Source organism: Haemorhous mexicanus, chromosome 4 (genome assembly GCF_027477595.1).
Source record: "Haemorhous mexicanus isolate bHaeMex1 chromosome 4, bHaeMex1.pri, whole genome shotgun sequence".
NCBI lineage: Eukaryota > Metazoa > Chordata > Aves > Passeriformes > Fringillidae > Haemorhous > Haemorhous mexicanus.
In genome coordinates this window covers 44965147-44984791 of record NC_082344.1, presented here as the reverse complement: position 1 = coordinate 44984791, position 19645 = coordinate 44965147, and the positions used below count along the sequence as shown (strand labels likewise).

The 19645-nt window shown below is 40.7% G+C and overlaps 1 protein-coding gene across 5 annotated transcripts in view; it reads left to right on the top strand.

Moving 5' to 3' along the window:
- IRF2 (interferon regulatory factor 2) overlaps positions 1-19645 on the top strand; it is a 40146-nt gene that overhangs the window by 4156 nt on the left and 16345 nt on the right. For 3 of the 5 annotated variants that reach the window (XM_059844608.1, XM_059844609.1, XM_059844611.1), the window contains exons 2-5: positions 12716-12852; positions 13751-13858; positions 18705-18804; positions 19419-19595. In XM_059844608.1, the coding sequence (XP_059700591.1) occupies positions 12847-12852; positions 13751-13858; positions 18705-18804; positions 19419-19595 (391 nt within the window). In that variant the 5' untranslated portion in view covers positions 12716-12846. The remainder of the gene's footprint in view (positions 1-12715; positions 12853-13750; positions 13859-18704; positions 18805-19418; positions 19596-19645) is intronic. The other 2 variants (XM_059844612.1, XM_059844613.1) reach the window with 2 other exon arrangements.

Genomic DNA, 19645 nt, shown 5'->3' with positions numbered 1-19645 from the left:
CAGACAAATCTTATTTTGAAAGTGTGGATGTAAGTTTGCAGATGAAGTTACGTACAGACCAATTTCAGTGTAATACGCGTGGAAGGGATTGCAATCCTAATTTTCTGTACACAAAAATGAAGCATGAACTGACTTTCTACTCTGGAAAAAAATCATACAACTTGTATAATCCAATTAAAAGATAAGCTCTATGCCAAGATGTGGCTAATAAAGGACAGGACAGGAATTATTAGGAAGGAGTTAAAAAAAGAAATAAAAAGCACCCTCACGCCAGTACAAATCCGTATTGCTCCCCTCTCCCGATTCAGGAAGTAGTGAAATTTGCTGAGCTACACTGGAGGATGTCAAAGATGATGAAGGGTAGGAAGGATCTTTTGTGAAAGAGTAAGTAGCTTGGAAAAGAACTGACTGAAGGGACCGTGGGGATATTCTTTAAAATCATTAGTGTCATGAAGAAAGTGAAGAGGCAAGATAAATGAGGCCCAAATAAAACAATTGGGAGGCAACTTCAAAAAAACAGATGCTTGTCCTGCAATGCATAAATTGTGGTGCTCACAGCCACTGTGTGTGTGTCAGGAGTTTACTCGGGTTCACGAGTGATTAGTCAGTCTTTTGGAGAGAAACTTGCTGTGCAACTTAGCAGTCAGGACAGCTCAGTATCAAATTTTGGGCACTGACTGCTGACAGAGAATTACTGCAGATGCTGATCAAGAATCATTGCTGAAAACTGCTAGTAGAAATTTCCACTGAGAAGCATAAGCTACCGTCCATTTGCGGGTAACAGAGAGAAGCAAGGCTGCTTATTGCCCTTCGTTGTGTGAAACTTGTAGCATAAGATTTTATCAAACTTCCAGGGAAAAGAATAGCCTATGATGATCCTGTTAAATGTGGGCTTGCTGCCCCAGCCCTTGTTAACCTGACACCAGTTACAGTCAGATAAAGCGTATTCTGTATGCATTTAGCACTGCATTGGAGCGGTACCCCTGCAAAATTCCTCTGACATTTGCAGGACTGGAACCTCAGCTTGTATTTTGTGCATCTTATGTTAAAAGTCATGGTCCGTTTCTAGGTAAAGATACAAAACTAATCACGTGTTACTCTTGCTTATCTCTGTGTCTCATTTTAAAGATTGCTCTTTTGAAACCTGATTCTTCAAAGGCCTGCAATGATTGTGATATTGAGGGCATAAACCATGAGGCAGTGTTTACAGAAGTTTTATTGTAGCTAGTGCTGCTACAAACTGTGATTAGTGCAAAACATTTTTTGGTTTGTCCTTTGAGATCTCAAGTGCAAAACAAAACAATAAGTAAGCTTAAAAGATTCTGGATACAGTGAATGAGAGGAACAGATTTGTTAAGTTGCATATTCCTCATGTATGAATAGCATTATGCAAAATATCATTCCGTTTAATTAAATAAGTTCCTCTTGGGGTTTTTTGGTTTTGTTTTGGTTTCATTTTTTTCAGAAGTTTTATTGGAATGTATGAAGGTTCTTCTTTGTATTGACTATGTGTAAACTCTTGTGTTAAGATTAAAATAGCCACTAAAAAAACCTGAAATCAAAAACTGACAGTTAGTGGAATGGAATCCATGAGAACAGTTTAGAGTTTAATATCAGCCTATGTGTATGTAAATATATATATATATATATATATATATATATATATATATATATACACAGATGTACATATCTATATATCTACATATATATAAAATTAAGATGTTTTGTATATAGCATAAATAATACATTGTAGAGCACATACTTCTTGTTAATAAACTGTGAAAAGGCTTTGAAACTCTCTCTTACAGTTAGTGCTGGATATGTTTGCAATTTCTTGGAAGCTCATGTCAAATTTCTGTTTTTTTGAATGACCCACAGAAGAAAGAAAGAAGTGGTAAGCAGTACAGTAATGTTTGATTTCTTAATTTGTAATATATTGCAAGCTCAGCTTTCTGTATGCCGGAAATCTTCTGATCCCTTTGTTTGCTTGGGAGCAGATTGCATTAAATCAAGCAGTCTTTAGGACAAAGCAAACATTTTATCTTGTTGCACCTTGGACACACATCCAGGAGCAAATCTGCCTGCATGTGGCATATGGTTTCACCCCAGGTGCAGAATTTAAATTTTAACTCTTAAGTTATTCTAACATCCAATTGTTGCTATATAGGTTGCTATCTTTCAATATAAGCTTGGAAGTAATAATTTTCATATTCCTGTCTTTTAAAGAGTAGGGCAGATTTCTGTTTGATGGTTTTTCAGCTGACATTGACAGGCTTGGTTTGTAGCTCCCAGCATGTTTCTGGTGTTAGGAATGGCATTGAGGTGTGTCAAAACTGGTTAAATTTGTCCTTTGTTCTGAACTGCACGTGACGGTGGATGTTGTCCAACCATTTCCCTTTTGCTGTAAAATTATTTTAAGTACTTTTAAAAGACTTAGATACTTAAGATTAATGCAGCACAAAAGAAGGAAGGGTTGCTTACGCATTTGGTTTTGAAAAGTGTGGCCTGTGGTTGAGTTCTGCTTTCTGGTACGTATGGAGGGATATATGCGACTCGAAGGGCCTGATAAGTGCACAGAAGACAAAGCCTGGACTGTGATGTTTCTATTGATATTGCATGTTGCTTGACAGCATTCCAGGCAAGCCTCTTACAGCTTTATCTAAGCTAGATACTGCCTTTGTTGGTTAATAAATTAAGGTAGCAATAAATTTAGCTCTTTATGTGCATTTCATGCATATAGGGGTAACACATTTGACGCATGGTGTGGGCTTTTGTGCATTTGGTGTACTGGCTGCTCTTTTAAGGTGTTTTGTTGACTCCTGTATTCAGGACTTTATATGCAACTGAAACATGAATCAAGTGGAAAATAGTGAAGTATTGAATTTAATTGGATGAGGCATATAAATCTGTAAAATCAAAACTAAGCAGCTCCACCCCAAAACACTTTCTAAAATTGTGACAGTATCTTAAAAAGTTTATCTACGATAAAAATAATTCTGCAATGAAAACAGACAGGATAGGAGAGTAATATTTTTAAATTACTGAGAGCTTGCCTGCAGCGTTTGAAATCCCAACAGTGTTACATTAAAAAGATGAAAGCAAAACTTGAGGATAAAATTGAAACCAAATATAAACAAAAGTGAAACCAACTCCGTTGGTTTTCATTTCCCAGTTGGCAAAAATGAAATAAGCACACAGTAGAGAAGCATGAGAGCTTGGAAAATTAATTCAGTTTTACCATTTATTTAATCTGTCATCTAAATTAGACTGCTGCATGGCAACACTCCCTTAGCAAACTACACAATAGAGGGTAGGGCCTGCACTCCTGGTTTATCCAGGTACCACTTCTCACAGCCAGAGGTCTGGGCAAAGGCCCTGCAATATGGGAAGTGGCGCCTTCTTCAGTCACAGAAGTGCTGTTTTGAAATGCTGTGGCAAACGCATACATGGAGTACAGTGGAAGTGATGACATCCAGGATGATGAAAGGGAGTCAGTAACTCAGCTGGCCAGAGCACTCGAGCTATACTCATGTTGAGATTTGAGTTGCTAATAAAATTGAGTATAAAATACATGGTTGGCTTGCTTTTTTTGGTTTTTTTTGCACCTTTGGGGTCATCCACATAGACCGAGGGCAGATAAACGGTAACTCAAAGATGTAATCCAGTATCAGTTTTGCTGATGGCATGAAATGACTGTGAATGGTTTCACTCAATTTCCACAGATCAGTCAACAGCTAGAATGTACTTTGTGACGTTGAGAACTACTGGTGAATTAGTCAAAAGATGGACAAACATTGCGTGGCTGTGTAATCTCAAACACATTCATTTGAGATTTCGGTTCTCCTTTTCCTATTTAGATTTGAGATTTCATTTGTCCTTCTCCTATTTAGAGATGCATGCTCCTGGGCTGTATTAAAAAAAGGTTGGGTGTTGACAAGAAGCTTGGACAATCTCTGCTCTGCTGATGCTATGATGGGGTGAAATGAAAAACAGAGGTCCAATTCTCACACATTTGAACACATTGCATTCAAGCATATAAAAACTAAATTTTTTGGTTGCCAGAACAATTTTGAGATTTGAGATTGATGAGAGAATACAAAGAAGTCTAACTTTGTTTAGTTTAATAATATTCATGCAGCTTAGATGAGAAATGAAGATGAGTTAGGTGTCTCGCTCTAGCTCAGTAGTATTTTAGGAAACTTCTGAGATAGAAATAGCTGCTGCAGATCACAAAGTGAGGCTAATTGCTGTTGGTCTGTGGTCAACAGAGAAACTTTAAATTAAAAGCACATTTTGTAACCAATCCTATTAACTATTCATATCCTGTATGTCCTGTGGCATAGAAATGAGTAGTATTTTTAGAAAAAGGAGCATTAGATCATATCATTTCAACAAGCATAAAAGTACAAGCATTTAATACTTAGTAAACTTTAGTTGCACTTTCAATTGTGTGTACAAGAGAAAGATATTTCTTTCTTAAATTCTCCAGTGTCCATCAGTATCTCTGTAAAACTAATTCAATTTATTTTTTGTGCTCAACACATCTGTGTCTTTCATGGTGCTATTTTTGTAACTGTAAATAAGTTCATGTGACAGACATGTTTCCAGCTCACAGTGGGTGATTCAGAGGATCCCAACCCCCAAGTATGTGCCTGCCATGATCTGTCTGTAAAGAAAGTGGCTAAGTAATCATAAGAGTGTTTTTTACAAATCTGAAATAGTGTATACTTTTCTTGAATACGTTTTCTTAGAAGTATAGGAGAAATTGTTTTGCTGAGAGGGCTGCTTTTGCTTCTCTTGGTGAGGTTAGGCAGAGGTAGTTTATGTCTTTTGCTGTTGGATCTGAGTGCTGTGCTAACAATTACAACTTTGAGTAGCAAAGGTGTAGTTGTGAGTTAGCTATTAACTTCAGTGGTAGAAACTGCCCTTGCCCAGACAATAAAATGAAAGCTTTAAGCAAATATTAAATCGCACTTTAGTGTAGTGTGCAAATTGTTCTTGCTGTGTGTTGCAGAACAGTGTGTTAAACAAACAAAGGTAGCTGTGGGAAGCAAGCCCAATCCAAGCAAGGTGGATCATATCAGGCGCAGGTCATGGCCAGTGAATGTGAAAACTCTTCCTTGAACACATTTCTCAGTGTTTGCTGTCTGGAATAATTTTTCTCTGCATCCATGACTGCCTCTAAAATGTCATTGACTTCTTGCAATCCTGTCTGAGCCTCACAAGCCATCAGTGAGGGAACAATGAGATTAAGCACTTTTCTTTTACAGTGGCTCTTTTCTAATGAATAGCGCCCTATAAAGCACTCACCCTGTACTTAGGCAAAGGAATGTTAGGCAGGACACTGAAATAAAGACTGCCCAGGCTCTAAAAGGTACTCTCACAGTTTACGATTCTGATCCTGCAGGTATGTGCATGCATAATTTCCCACTGCTTTCAGAGGAATCCAAGTAGTAAAAGTGCTTGTTGAGAGTTTTAGGGTTGTCTCCTGTAAACCTAGTCATGGAGCTCCTGAGAATGCAGGGGTCTAACAGAACCATGCCATCGAGTTGCATCAGTGAAGTGATTGTTTAGAATTGTTTGAGCTTTAGTAGCCTTCTAGTTTTCACCTTGGTGGAAAATTCTTTGTGAATCAGGTGTCAAATGCTGAGTTTTCCTGGCAGCTTTAAAGAACGCACAGAGTTTGGCTTCCATGGATTCCAAATGACACAGTTAAGCAGCACCAGCAATTACCCGTGGGTATTCAGGAGTGGATTTGCATGCGAGTGCTTAATTCCAGAATAAAATTGATTATTTTGAGGATAACTGCTCCTCAGTGCAAGGAATTAATTACTCCCTGACAACCATGACAACAAATCTCTTGTTGTAAACACACCCCTCCCAAACTAGTCTGAGTGAAATACAGGAAAGTCACCACCTCTCTTTTAGTCAGCGTTTGAGAGAAAAATATTTAGAAATCCCAGATACTGAGGACAAATCATGGTCAGTCATCAGATGTAACACAAAGCTTAAGAAGAAAAAAAGTCAGGTGTTGGACTGATTATAAATAATCGATTTATGCCTGCTTTTGAGACTCCTGGAGGAGGTGGCAAGATGTGATGTCATCCTGATGCCAGCAGATTCTGGCATCTTCTGTCTTCACTCCCTGCAAGACCTGAGAAAAAAAAATGAAAGAAACCCCCAGGAAACAAAGTATTCTTGTAAAGCTGAAACTAAAGCAATCATTTTGTATTGTCACCAGACTAGCAGACATCCATGTTTGTGCAGATTAGCATTGTGGCAAGGATACTGTGGAGATGATCTTTAGCAATCTGTTAAAAGCCTGGCCCAAATTCCCAGCTGATGTAGGTTGCTGCAATGCCAGAGAAGTGGATGTGCTCAGCCACAGACATTGTGTTCTTCAAGTGTTGTGATAGACAGAGCCATCACAAGGGAAATTTCATTGTGGGTATTGAGAGGCTGAAGCCTTGCTTCATCATGGTTAAGTCCAGAAGCGAAAAAAGAGCAACCTTCTGGGTTTATTGTATTAAAATAAGATGGATTTTCTCCAGTGAACTTTTAGTCTGCAAATCCAAGGGCTAACTTTAACAAAGCCTGAGATCACTGCAAAATAACTCATGTCTTTGCTGCTGAGGGAGAATAAGCTCTGCATGGAAACCAAAGGAAAGAGTCTGTTTTGATGTGTAACGCCTGAATCCCAGCCAGGGCATGTTAACACCCTTTGGGTGGAACAGAAATGCTATAGGGCTGATGAAACACACTCCATATACAGTATGAGTTCTCACAGTATATTTTCCTGGGTGTGTTTAACATGCAGTCTGTAATGCTGACTTCAGTACATGTTTAAGTTACTTTTGCCTTTGTTTTCTTTGGTTTTTGTTTTGCTTTGTTTTCAGGGAAAGACGGGTTGGTTGTTTTTTGCCCTCTGTCCCTTGAGGATAAAAGGGCTTTTCTTCATTCTGCTTTGTGTATCATTCTTGGGCACAGCAGCAGGAGAGGAGTGCATGCTGAATGCTTCCCTCCTCCATCTGCCTTACAATGAGGTGGGCACAACCTGGACACTGCATTGCAGGGCCTTGGAAGGTTGGGTAGCTGTTGCTAGCATGAATCTGTCATGCAGCAGCTTGATTTCCCAGGTTTTTCACCCCACAAAGCTTTCCCCTTAGCAGCTATAGTCCTGTTGTGGCCCTGCCACATTTTGTTTGGGAACCTAGGGAAGCAGGTGAAGTATTGCCTGGTGGTTGCCTGTACAGGTTCTTCTTAATGGCCAGGCCATGCCTTACACCATTCTGCCCAGGACCTGTGCTCTCCCATCCTGCCTGCTCTCTAATTCTCGGCTTTCTGGCCTTTCTTGATGAAGTTTCCTCCTTCCTGCAGGCAACAGACTAAATAAGGTACCGCCTTTCATGGCTGCAGTGAACTCTTTCTTGGTGAAGGACAGGAAGGACATAGTCTTTTCTGCTGCCACCAAGACATTAGGAAAAGCAGGAAAGATATTGCTGTGGCTACAATGTGGATCTAGGTGTTACAGCCAACACAGGAGCTGGGTCTGTGGAGCAGACTGGCCATGGTGAATACTCTAATGGAGCTCACAGCAAGAGGTGCTTAGTGAGAAAAACATCTGCCAGTGATGTCTGCCCCATCCCTCCCTGCTCAACACTGACCAAATAATGGTAAGGAAAAAAGAGGCACCATTGCATGCAGTTAAAAGACCAGAGAGTGTAGGTTTTGCTTTCTAACTAGCTATAAGTCTAGAAGGGCTGTTACTGACTTTTATGGGTTTTCTTGCTTCAAATCTAAAGTGAGGATTTCACTTTGAATCTGTAACCCTTGTGCCTCTAAGAATGGCAATGCCCACTTTTCCTCATTTACTACTCTTTTATGAAGTGTTTTGCTGTTGGTTCCCAAAAAAGATCTGGGATAATTTGGAATTATCAGGAAGAAGTCATGTTCTGCAGCACCTGTGGTAAGATCCTCACCTCATGGCAGACAGGAAAGGTACCAGGCAGAGGTCTGTGTCTCCCCACACACTGCAGGCAGGGGTAATTCAGGTGTCCATAGTCAAAGAAGCTGAGTTAAGTGCACTTCTGTTTTCCTTTCAGTGTCAATCTCACATTTCTGAAGTAATTCTGGGCAGATGAGTCTAACAGGTTTTTTTACCTGAGAGAAGACTCTATCCCTCTGATGAGCTTGACTTCTAGGCAGAGCTTTTCTCAGAGTGCAGATGATGAAATCTTTGAAAGTGGTATTCACACCAGAATAGCTGAAAAAGGTGGTCATATTGCAAAATCCTATATGAAAGCAGAGTTCAGTCTGTGACCAAAGAGCAGAATTTTGTTCCAAGTACTGTTCTTTAAAAAAAGATCATGTTTCCGTGTATGCTGGAACAGTCTTGGCACAGACACAAATACAGAACCCAGTTCTCTGAATCCTAAATTTAGCATATGGTCTCATTTCAGCATATCTCTTTGGTCACACGGGATAATTGATGCTTTTCTTAACTGCATCAGCCTTAGTAAACAAAAGGAATAGTTTAAAAGTTTATCAGCAAAGCACAAGTAAAGATAACTTCTCAAAAAATATAATGTTGCCAGTTCTGTATTTGCAGAGAAAAGATAAATTGATACCATGCAATATTCTGCACATATCCTCTGAGGAAGAGATGTTTTTCCACAGCTTTGAGCAGAGGTTGTGACCTACTTCACAATTGTGCCCCCAAGACCTTTGTCCCACCATAACTTTTCACAGCCATTAATAATATTTCCATATACTGGCAAATCTTTTAACTTTTGTGATTGGGAAAGAAGAGCTGCTTTTCCAGAGGCTTTTTGGTTTTGGGGTTTTTTGGGTTCCACAGGAATATACTTTTAAGAAAGTACCCACAGATACAGAGTAGCTTGTGGTTTTGGGATAACCTTTGTGCCTTTTCAGTTATCCAGATGCTGCCAGAATGAAACTGAAGGAAAGAGAACATCATGTACTGCTCAGATGTAATCCCTGCCATGCCATTGCTTTCACTTTCTGTCTGCAGCTGCTGTAATTCTAGTGAAGAGCTCTTCATTCTCAAAGGTTACACTTTCTGTATGGCAGGAGTGTTATCTCTGTGAAGGAAAAAACAAGTCAGACTTACTAGAATGTTCTTGCGGTGAGTAGGGAGGGACTACAAGCTCTTTATCAATCATTAAGGAGTGAAAATATATGTATGTGCATATTGCAACCAGTTTATACCTCGCTGGGGAGTAGCCTTCACCATGTTCTTTAAGTTTCTCATTGCAAAAAATAGGCTGAACCGACCACAGGACTTAGCATGAATAGTGCAGTAATTAAAGCTTCAAAGATGATCAAAATAATCCCTCCATAAACTCTGGTGGCAGCCAATCCATGGGCCATGCTTCTTGTGTGGGAATGGCTCTTCACAGGCTCCCAGTGGCCTCTCCCTCTATGCAAATCCCAGTGAGTTGGGGCCGATGTCTTGCCCACTTGCCACTGCTTTGGGAATAATTTTATTGATGTCTTCATGTCCATCAATATATTTAAGCTCCCACCTCTGAAACAGCAAATGCCCCTGACTGTGGTCCCCTCTAATATTAAGACAAGTGGTTAAAATAGAGCAAGAAAAGGGAAATTAATTTCTGGAGCTACCAGTCTTAATACTTTTGTAGGAAGAACAATTAAAAATACTGATTTTTGAAGACTGCCTTACTAAGAATGCCTTACTAACAATCATAGAGTGAAATCCTAGGAGGTAGTCCTACTTACAGTGTTTAAATGAGCTCCTCTTTTCAGATAGGGTGAAAAAAAGCTTTCTGAGGTCCCATCTGCAGTTCACTGTATTTCTTGGTGATTAGTCTCCTTTTCCTCCACCATGAGAAACCAGAAGAAAAAACAAACAGGAATAATTTTCAACATAATGCCAGAAAGACTTCAAGTTTGGGTGTCTGGGAATATTAATTATTTTCCTGTAAAGTCTGGTAAGTTCCTGGACTTCTTCAGAAAGCTGACAATGTGAAGAGTAGCATTAGCATGCAGCAAATCTGGGATGGGACTGAAGGGTGATGGAGTGATGGAGTACAAGGTGCTTCTTTGCCACTGGTGGGGCTGGTGCTGCACCTCCCCTCTGCTCCTTCCTTCCTCCCAGCTGGCTCTGCTCCTCTCCCTGGCTCCATCCATGGTCTCTGCGGTATGGAGGAAGATGGTGTCAAGTGACCCAAGGCAAGCATTAAGCCATTTTTTTCCTGGTTAACCAGAGGATGAAGGTTCAGGCAGTCCAAAGTAACCAGGCTTCTGGAGAGGTTTGCTTAGGCCAGCAGATGGGTACCCACAGCTCAGGAGATCATGGTAGTGGAGTAGCCAGTGGGACCTGGATGCCTTGGCCGCTCTGAAAATATTGTTAGATGTGCACTTGCCCCAGGTACAGAAAATACCAACAGCTGTATGTAGCTTCTTCTAAGTGTGAATGTGCAGGGGAAATGCAACATTGAGGCTGACTGGGAGTGAGAGATAGGTGGGTAAATGCTTCTAGTTTTACAGCCAGCTCCAGATTATAAATGTTGATGTTTTGTTGTCCTTAAAAGGACTGACTGTTTCTACTTTTTTTCTTTCAGCTGGGTAAACAGTGGAGAGAGGCTGGCAAGAAACTTGGCATACCTGCTGTATTGTAGGGCTTACCTTAGTTTCTCACTTTGTAGGTTTGTTTAATAATTGATATATTCTGATGGATGGTGAAGCTGGCCTGGTGTTGGGCAATGGCCCCTGAAACTTTACATGTATTTTGGAGCATTTCAAATGTCTTTACAAACTGGAACGATTCTTAAAGTCAGGTGATTTAATCTGTACTCACTGATGAATGGACTCCAGATCCTCCCAGCTGGAGTCAGTGAAATAAGGCTTCAAGTGCACCCAGTAATGCCATTTATGGACAGACAGGAGCTACTTTCAAGACACTGCAGACGCTGATGTTTCTTTCTGTACAAATAAATCATGCATTTGACAGCTCTGGATGGAGATAAGGCACCTTCCTTTCCCACAGGCAATTACTTGGTAGAGTTGACTTGGTATTTTCATCAAAAGAATCTTGTTAACATGCAGCTGATAAAAACCCTGCAACATTTTAGCACCATTGTGGTCATTGCTGTCCTGAGGCAGATAGGTCTGGGAATGTCTTCTGAAGACATCCAGCTTTATTTTCAGCAGCATGTGCTCTAAAAGGAGCACGAGGTAGGGATTGTGTTTTGATGAGCAAAAGCACGGCTGTACTTGCTCCTTTGTGAAGGACGTTACTCCAGAAGATTCTCGCTGTTCCCTCCAGCTGAACATCACTGTGGGATTATTTTTACCTGGGTTTGACTTTACTTTCAGATGAACAGGTCTTGGGAGCCACTCCTCTCTTTTCACAAGCCAAATTTCTCTCCTGATTACCTTGGATTAATTTGTCTTGGTGTGGGTGATGGATGGGAAGGTGTGTGCTGGCAGCTGCAGATACTAATCCCAGAGGAATACCAGAGTGCCAAAAAGGAGATGAGTAGCTCTCAGCAGCATCTACAGGGGAGCAGCTGGGGAAGCCCCCAGGGATGTGGGAGGGAAAAGACAGGTTGGCTCAACTCTGCCATTTTGGGCAAGACTGGCTTCCTTGTAATAGTGATTGTTGGCAGCTTTCTTGTTTCCTGAGATGTATTGGTTTTGTACAAAGGCAGCTTCTGTTTCTTCCATGTTGCCTGTCCCAAGTAGGATTCATTGCTGCTGCTTTCAGGATTACTTTTTTGCCTTCTAAGTTGTTCATTCAAATGGGTTTGAAATTTGTCTTAGGGGCTCATTACCCCGAAGACAAGATGAGTCCGACTGCTAAATGGCAACACTCATATTGAGTGTTGAACTTCATGCGCAGTGTTTCCAGGAATTGTCTCAAAGTGCATGCATACTCAAAGATACCTTACAGAGAAATGCATCTGTTGTAGATAATTGTTTCTTCCTTGTCAGACAAATAAAAATTTGCTCATGTTTTTAGTACATTGCCATTTGCATTTTTCAGCTTTGACTCAAACTGTAGTAGGGGAAGATGGTAGAGATCTCCTGTGCACATTCTGGAGCCTGGATGAGGATTGCTGGTTCCAAGGGGAGGGGGTTGCAGCGGCATGGCCGGCTGTTTGCCACCAACCTGGGGCCTAAAAAAGTTGAATCCACATCATCCTTGCCCAGAAAACAGCATCCCTCTTACACAGAGAGGGGATATGCACAAGGGCTTGTCTGCTGTTGGATTCCTGGGGTTGGCTGTTTTTTCATATCTGAAGTGAACCTGAAAGGGAGCTGAGCAGTTGCAGCCGTTTTCTGAGCTATTTTAGAAATTTGTAGTTTACTGCAAGAGGCTGCAGCTGAAGCACGAGTGACCAGCTCCATACAGTCGTAAACAAAATACTAATATGTTTGCTAAGAGATTAGTGTGAGCATGGCTGCTGGTAAATTCTCTGAACACATCAAAGAACCTTATTGTTACATTCAGATTTAATTCCTTATTAGTGTCAAGGAAATACATGTCCTCAGAGCAATGAGAGGAAACTTTGAACGTTTTTCTTCCTCTTGTGCTGGGTGTGGGCTTGGTACTGCCTAATTGTTAGTCTGTCCCATGCCTGTGCTCCCATAGGAAGCGAGAACAAACCCATTTACATTTGTGCCATTCCTGTGTGCTTTCAAATTTTTCTTTCTCTTTTTTATTTTTAAGATCAAAGGTGACAAGAATAGTGGAGCAGAGAAGTTATTAAGAATGATGCAGAGAACACAGATGTGAAGAGCAAAAGAGAGAGGAAGGAGCTGAGCCCGGTGCAGAGGGGGCAAGGAGAAGCAGCAGCCTAAATGCAAGTACTTGAATGTGGAAACGATGGGTTCCAGGGTGCTTAACAGGCATTTAATGTGGTGCTTTAATCTGCATCTAGTGCCAGTTGGTTAATGTTTTTAAAATTTTCTGCCTCAGGTTCAAGACTTTGGACTCTTATGTCAATAATTTACAGCTCTAAACAGGGAAGTGGCATTGAGGTCATGTGTGCATGTGTGTGTGAGAGAGAGAGACAGAAAAAGAAGTCAGTTTGAGTCGTAACTGGATGATAAAAGGTGGCATAGTGTAGTTGAGGGGTGTGTGAAGAACTTACTTCATAGCTGAACAGCATTGAAATGTAAAATAATAGCTAAAAATCAGTGAGTGGATTGATCAGAGAAAGCTGGAGGGAGGGGGTCAAACTACTCAGCCAGAATCAAAGTGGTCTGCTAAATTGCTGTGATGTAAAATGTACTTTTATTAATTCTAGTCAAGTTCATGGAACTGAAACTGCCATTTGAAAGCCCTTTCATTAGCAGAAGCATCATTTTAGCTAGTACAATGATGCCTCCTACATATTTTTTCCTTGGCAAAATAAGGTCTTCTGCAAATGCAGGTATTTGGACTGAAAAGAGGTGTCTCCAAGAGTGTGTTTTAATTTGTGACTTCTGGTATCCCACCTGTATCAGTAGACAAACTTCTGCTGATATCCTGTGTCATCTTCAGATGAAGGTTTTCCTAATACAAGTGTACCAGGAGAATATTTTCTGCCATAAAGAAGATTTTATCTCGGTTGCTTTTAGGGGAGGCTCACACACAGATCTAAAATAATGTTTATATTTACCATCGTTCAGTGTCTGCAAAGCTTTAACAAGTGCAGAGGTGGAGGAGCTGCCTGGGAGTTCTGCCTGGCAAACAAGTAACTTTGTCCCTTGTTCCCTGCAGCTCCTTCCCAGGTGGGTGACAATGCCTGTCGAAAGGATGCGGATGCGGCCCTGGCTGGAGGAACAAATCAACTCGAACAGAATACCAGGGCTGAAATGGCTAAATAAGGTAAGGGGGGTGTGCATGCATGTGCTGAAGGGGAACTTGATAGCAGTGGCTGAGGTCTGCATAGGTAAATCAGCTCATTCCTGGTTCTCAAAGGGGTGACGGGGAGGAAGGGCAAAGCTGAGTGCTTCCTGCTGAACCTGTTCCTCTGGTCTCCCCTGCCAGATCTGAAGCGTCCTGCTTTGGCCTGGTGGATCTGTGGCTCATTTAAAAGCATTTTCCAACTCTTTGTTGTTGAAGTGAGTGTTTCTGGAGACTCTGCTTGGACTTTATTTTTAACCTGGGAACACATTGTTCAACAAGTAGCATCAGAGGGATGTGTTCAAAATACTCTCCTGAGGAGGAAGGCTATGTTCTGTGTTAGACTCTGAGCTGAAGCAACAATCTGCTGCTTCAGACTTGTGTGACTTCTCTGACACTTCTCAACTCGGGAGAAAATAGGGTGACTTTTCCCCGTCAGATTCAAACTTAATATCCCTGGTCCTCAGCTCTTACTAAGTGCTCAAGACACTTTGAGAGTGTAGTCATGAGCTCAAAAATGTCAGTGCCCAATTTGAATTTATTTTGATTGGTTGAGTAAAATTTAGGAGTGTATTTGAGACTTTGAATAGTAATGGATGTGGAAATGTGGCGTGCTTTCTGCACTGTGCAGGAGAGTAATTCACCACACTGAAAAGCATGAAGCTGTTTTTGCTACGGAGGTGACTTTATTATCAGAATGGGTGGAAATGCACAAAATCAGGGGCAGAAACATAGGGACTGCCTGTCTGGTTAAGTCACTAAGACAAATTGTCTGGTATCCTCCCTATAGCAGTTGTAGTTGTGGTACTCAGGTAAAGTTGAAGAATGACAATTGAAATTACTACCTTTTCTTTCATCTTTCAAAACTAGAAATGCTCATGACGATGAAATTATCAGGAGTACTTTAAATTTCATCTATGAACCTTGTTTCTCAGTAATTTCCTGCATCAGTGAGTCTCATGCTGTGGCTGGGTGAATAAATATTGCTTTATCCATTCCCTAGTTAGCTGCACTGTGAATTTGAGTAGGTCCTTGTTCTTGCATAATGTGGTCACAGCTGAAGAGGAGACCGGTTTTTTTTTTACTGTTGTCTTTGTAATTTGAGTCCCATGTTCAGGTCCTTCTCCTTGAATATCTCTATTTTGGTGTTAGGTTTCCTATTGACAGTCTGTGTCTGCTGTCCTTTGCTGGGTGTTTCTGCCTAATCTGAAATAATTTCTCTGCCTTGAGGTTTATTAAACTCTGATTCCCCACTTCTGCCCTCTGATTTGGCATCAGCCTGGGTTGTCTTTACTATGCTCAACAAGAAAATTGCACACCTCAGCATTTCTGTTTAAAAATGTTTGCACATTCATTCCAACAATGGATCATTAAACAAAAAATATTTATATTTTTACTTTAAATCCTGACCATAAACAAAGCCATGCATGAAGTGTCACGTGTATACCCACAGAATCAACTTCACAGGCTGTAACTCTTTAATCAGAGTTTGGTAAAGCATAGTTCACAGTTTAGATAAGAAGGTGTGTCAGATTATCAAGAGAATGAAACTCATGTGTGCACAGCTTTTAAGGAAATAAAGTTGAAAAATGAAAGAAATTATTGCCATTCTGGGTTGTTATTGGCTCTCTGTTCTTGGGGACTTTTTCCGACCTGAAGAAAGAATTAAACCTCTCTCAGTTATAGAAATTATAAATCAGGTACAGGTGACACATAATTCTTTCCCCTACTGTCAGTTCATCATTATACCTCCAGAACAAACCCCTCCTTATAGGGCTTAAGGCATAAATACTTGTGGACCTCTTTGGTGAAAATGTTATCCTTCTGAGTGGCATGAAGGAAGAAGGGAATTTCTTTACCTTCCCAGAGAGACAAAACTGGGAGGTGTTAAGAAAACAACATAGTTCAGTAGAGGGGATGTGAGGAGGGGAAGTGTGAGAGGTTGGTGTTCCTCATGGATCTGGAAAAGGAAACATTTCCAGCTGTAACAGAGAGGCAACTTACTGCTTTGATGGATGCTTGGAGTGTTACCTTGGAGATGGATGCTGCTGTTTAAGATTTGTCCTGTGACTTTGTAGCTCATAAATGGTTTCACGCTCAAGCACTTGCTCCAAGCATTTTGCAGTGCCAGAGTTCCAAGTGATCACAGATCACAGAATATTCTGAGTTGGAAGGGACCCACAAGGATCACCAAGTCTTACTCTTAAGTGAATGGCCCGTGCAGGGATTGAAACCACAACCTTGGCGTTAGTAGCACCATGCTGCTGTAAACAGCTGAGGTTTGATCTACTTTCCTTCTCATGCCTGTTTCTAAGAATGTCACAGCTTTTCCCTTTTAGTATTCCCACTGGAGTTTGGTAGCAATTCCTGTTACAGTGCAAAATTTTTGTGAGTTCTGTTTTTGACTTTAGGTGAGGCTAATTTTTTACCAGAAACACAAGATTCCTACACAAAAGTCCTGTGATGGAATGCTGGGCCAGTCAGCGCATGGTTTTCCTAGTATGAGAGAAAGCACTGATGACCCCTTCCTGTTAAGGTCATTATTAGGCAGCACTGGCTGAAGAAGAATATAGGTAATGTTTGATAATGTGTGAAATAAAGAAGTATTATTTAAAGAGAAACTACCCAGGTAAACTAGAGCAGAGAACTCAACTTCATGGTATGGATGGAATCAGCTGTCTTTGCAGGATTTCAGGGAAGATTAGATATTTCGTAGTTGATGGGAAAATCTGTAGTTTCTGTATAGGAGTGTAAACTTATATATGTATTATAAAATTATTATACACATAGATTCTGTGATTTTGTTGTTTGTGTTATAATTTCATATAATTCCTGTGCTTCAAGACATCTGGGATTGGGAAGCACCCTCTGTAATGAACAGAAGCACTGTAATAACCACTTAGACTGATGTTGAGTGTCCTTGCAGCTTCTTTTGAAGTAGTGAGTACAGTTGATGATGACAGGATGCTATGTCTGGAGTCTTGCTCAGTCTGCTAGGTTTTGAATTATATATGGCCTATTTTAATCTGGACTATTCTTAAAGTTCTTGTTAATAAAAACTGTTTTCTATTGAAGTGATGATTTTTTCCCTCATGCTTATTATAGTCTATGAAAGAGTAAAGGCAGAGAAGCTTATTCTAGGTCTGATGAATACAGTAGTGTTGTGAACCACAAATAGTGGCTTTGAGGCTTTCTTTTGACTGCTTTGAGTTGGGGAAAGAAGTATCTCTGTTGATGATTTACTTATATGAAGAGGGAAGTGTAAAGAGGCAAAAGACACGTGACAAAAGTGATGTAACTACATTAAAAGGAACATTGAGTGTGAGGTCTTGAGGGGAATGAGGAACATGTTAAATAATTGCTTGCACCAAATTAAAGATGAAGCCAAGCAAGAAGGGAAGAATGCAATTCTGAACAAGCAAATATGACAGAAAGGATTAAAGACAAATTGAAGGACAAAATGCAGGCTCAGAAGACAAAAAGATCACATGGAAGGAAGGGAAATAAACCTAGCCTTGGCATGAGTGAAATATTAACCAGACAGTCAGGAAAGAAAAGTGGTTGTTGGGGGAAGGGAAAAGGGTGAAGGATTGATCTCACCCGGCCAGATATCTACAATGCAGTCACTTAAATGAGAGCTGCCTGTCTAGAGTTGTACGTAGTCAGTAGAGAGAAATAGGCTCTTTTTGGGTGAAATTCAGGCAACATAGCTCAGGTGGCTGCTGCAGGAGGAGGCTGCATCTTGCCCTGGAAGTACTTTTCTCTTCATACACTGATAATTGGATGTGAACCTGCAGTGACAGAGTTTATAGTGCAAGATGTCTGCATGTGAAGCCAGATAAGTATTCTTCCCAACAGGGGGGGAAAAAACAAGTGTTGTGGAACAAGCTCAGTTTGTATGGCTTTGCAGAAAACAGCATGAAGAGTTCTGAAGCAGCCCTCTAGGTCAGGACAAAGGAATTCATTACTGTGTTGTATGACATAAAAGTACATCTGATCCAGCATCCTTCTGGCCCAGTATCCTCTATGCTAAGTGCTTGTGGAAGGAGTGTAGGAAACATGTTATTCAAGCTCTGAAAGTCATTGGGCCCCCAGAGCTGGAGCTACATCCTGAAACTATCATCTGTAATAGTTGCCAGGGATCTTCCATGACTCCTTGGGGAATCAGTTTATACTGACACCATGTAAGACATGCCCTGATTTAGCTGTGTGTTAAAAAACTAAATTTTTAAAAAACCTTCCTTTGCATTTCTTTAAGTGTACTTTTCTTTGGTCTTAAGTTTCTGAACTAGAATGTGTTTAGGTATCTTCAATGCAGTTCTTCACATGAGTGTCTGGTTTTTTATCCTCACTACCGCTGATACATTCTTTTGCTTGGCATACAAATTTGCAAGATGGTCTTTTCTTCACCATGCTAGTATTTATTGGCTGAATTCTAAATCCCTTGATTTTGCTCTGTTCCTAGGGTTGTTTAGTTTCAGATATATTTTTGCTAATCATAAAAGTGTCCGTGCTGACAAAACTACCCTTTGTATGAAAGCTTGGAAATATGTAGTACTGCATGTTTTTAACATGTGTCAGCTCGGAAAGTGGCCAGGCTCATCTTCTGTGAAGTGGCTTCTGGGTATTTCATACACTTGGACTGTGTTCTGCTTTGGTGATGCCAGTGGATATTTTCCTGCTGATCTCAGTGATAGTGACGCTGGGCTAGAAGGGAGCAAAACACTTGGAGATGCTTAAACTGTGCTTATAAATTAGTGACTTAAAATCATCAGAAGGTTCCTCAAGTCCATCAGTGTTGGCATTTCCTGTTTGTTTTCCCTTCCAGGAGAAGAAGATTTTTCAGATTCCCTGGATGCATGCCGCAAGACATGGTTGGGATGTTGAAAAAGATGCTCCCTTATTTAGAAACTGGGCAATTCACACAGGTATTGGAACTCTCTTTTTACAGGACAGATTTTCACATTGTTTTCCCTTTTAAAGTTACATTTTCCTTCTTTTTTGTCTTTGCTTTTACTAACACAGTGAGTGAACTTAAATTTCCAGATTTGTGGGAGGCTAAGTGTTTTTTCAAGGCCTGTGATATTCTCTAGCTTAACTGAAGTACCATAACTCATTTGCATTGAGGAACACAGTAAAACTTAATTGATTTAAATGTTAGCAGTTGGGTTCAAAACTGTCAGGAGCAGAGCACAGTCAGCACTTTGTAGACATAGGCCCTTAGGCTTTTTATGCCTTTCTATGGATTTGAGCCAGACATAGTAAAGGTAAACGCTGTGCAAGCTTTTCCATGTTGTTATGGAGTCACATCAGATCTGCAGTGCCCTGGGTCTTTCTTGAGCACAAACCGTTCATAATCTGTTCTAGAAATGTGCATGAGAATGAGATCACAGCACTCTCTTGCAACCTCAGCTATTGTTAGAATGCTTGTCATGGGAACCAAAGGCTGATTGATACCTTGAAGCTAACCTACGCTGTTATTAATTTGCCTCGAATCTTCAATCACATGTCATATGTGCCTAACTTTTCTTTTCTTGCTCAGGAAAATACCAGTCAGGAGTAGATAAACCTGATCCAAAGACATGGAAGGCAAACTTCCGTTGCGCTATGAACTCCCTGCCTGACATAGAAGAAGTGAAGGACAAAAGTATAAAGAAAGGAAACAATGCCTTCAGGGTGTACCGGATGCTGCCCTTGTCTGAAAGACCTTCCAAAAAAGGTAGAGGGGAGAGCTTGTCAACATGAAAGGCAATTGAGGGCATTGTGTTG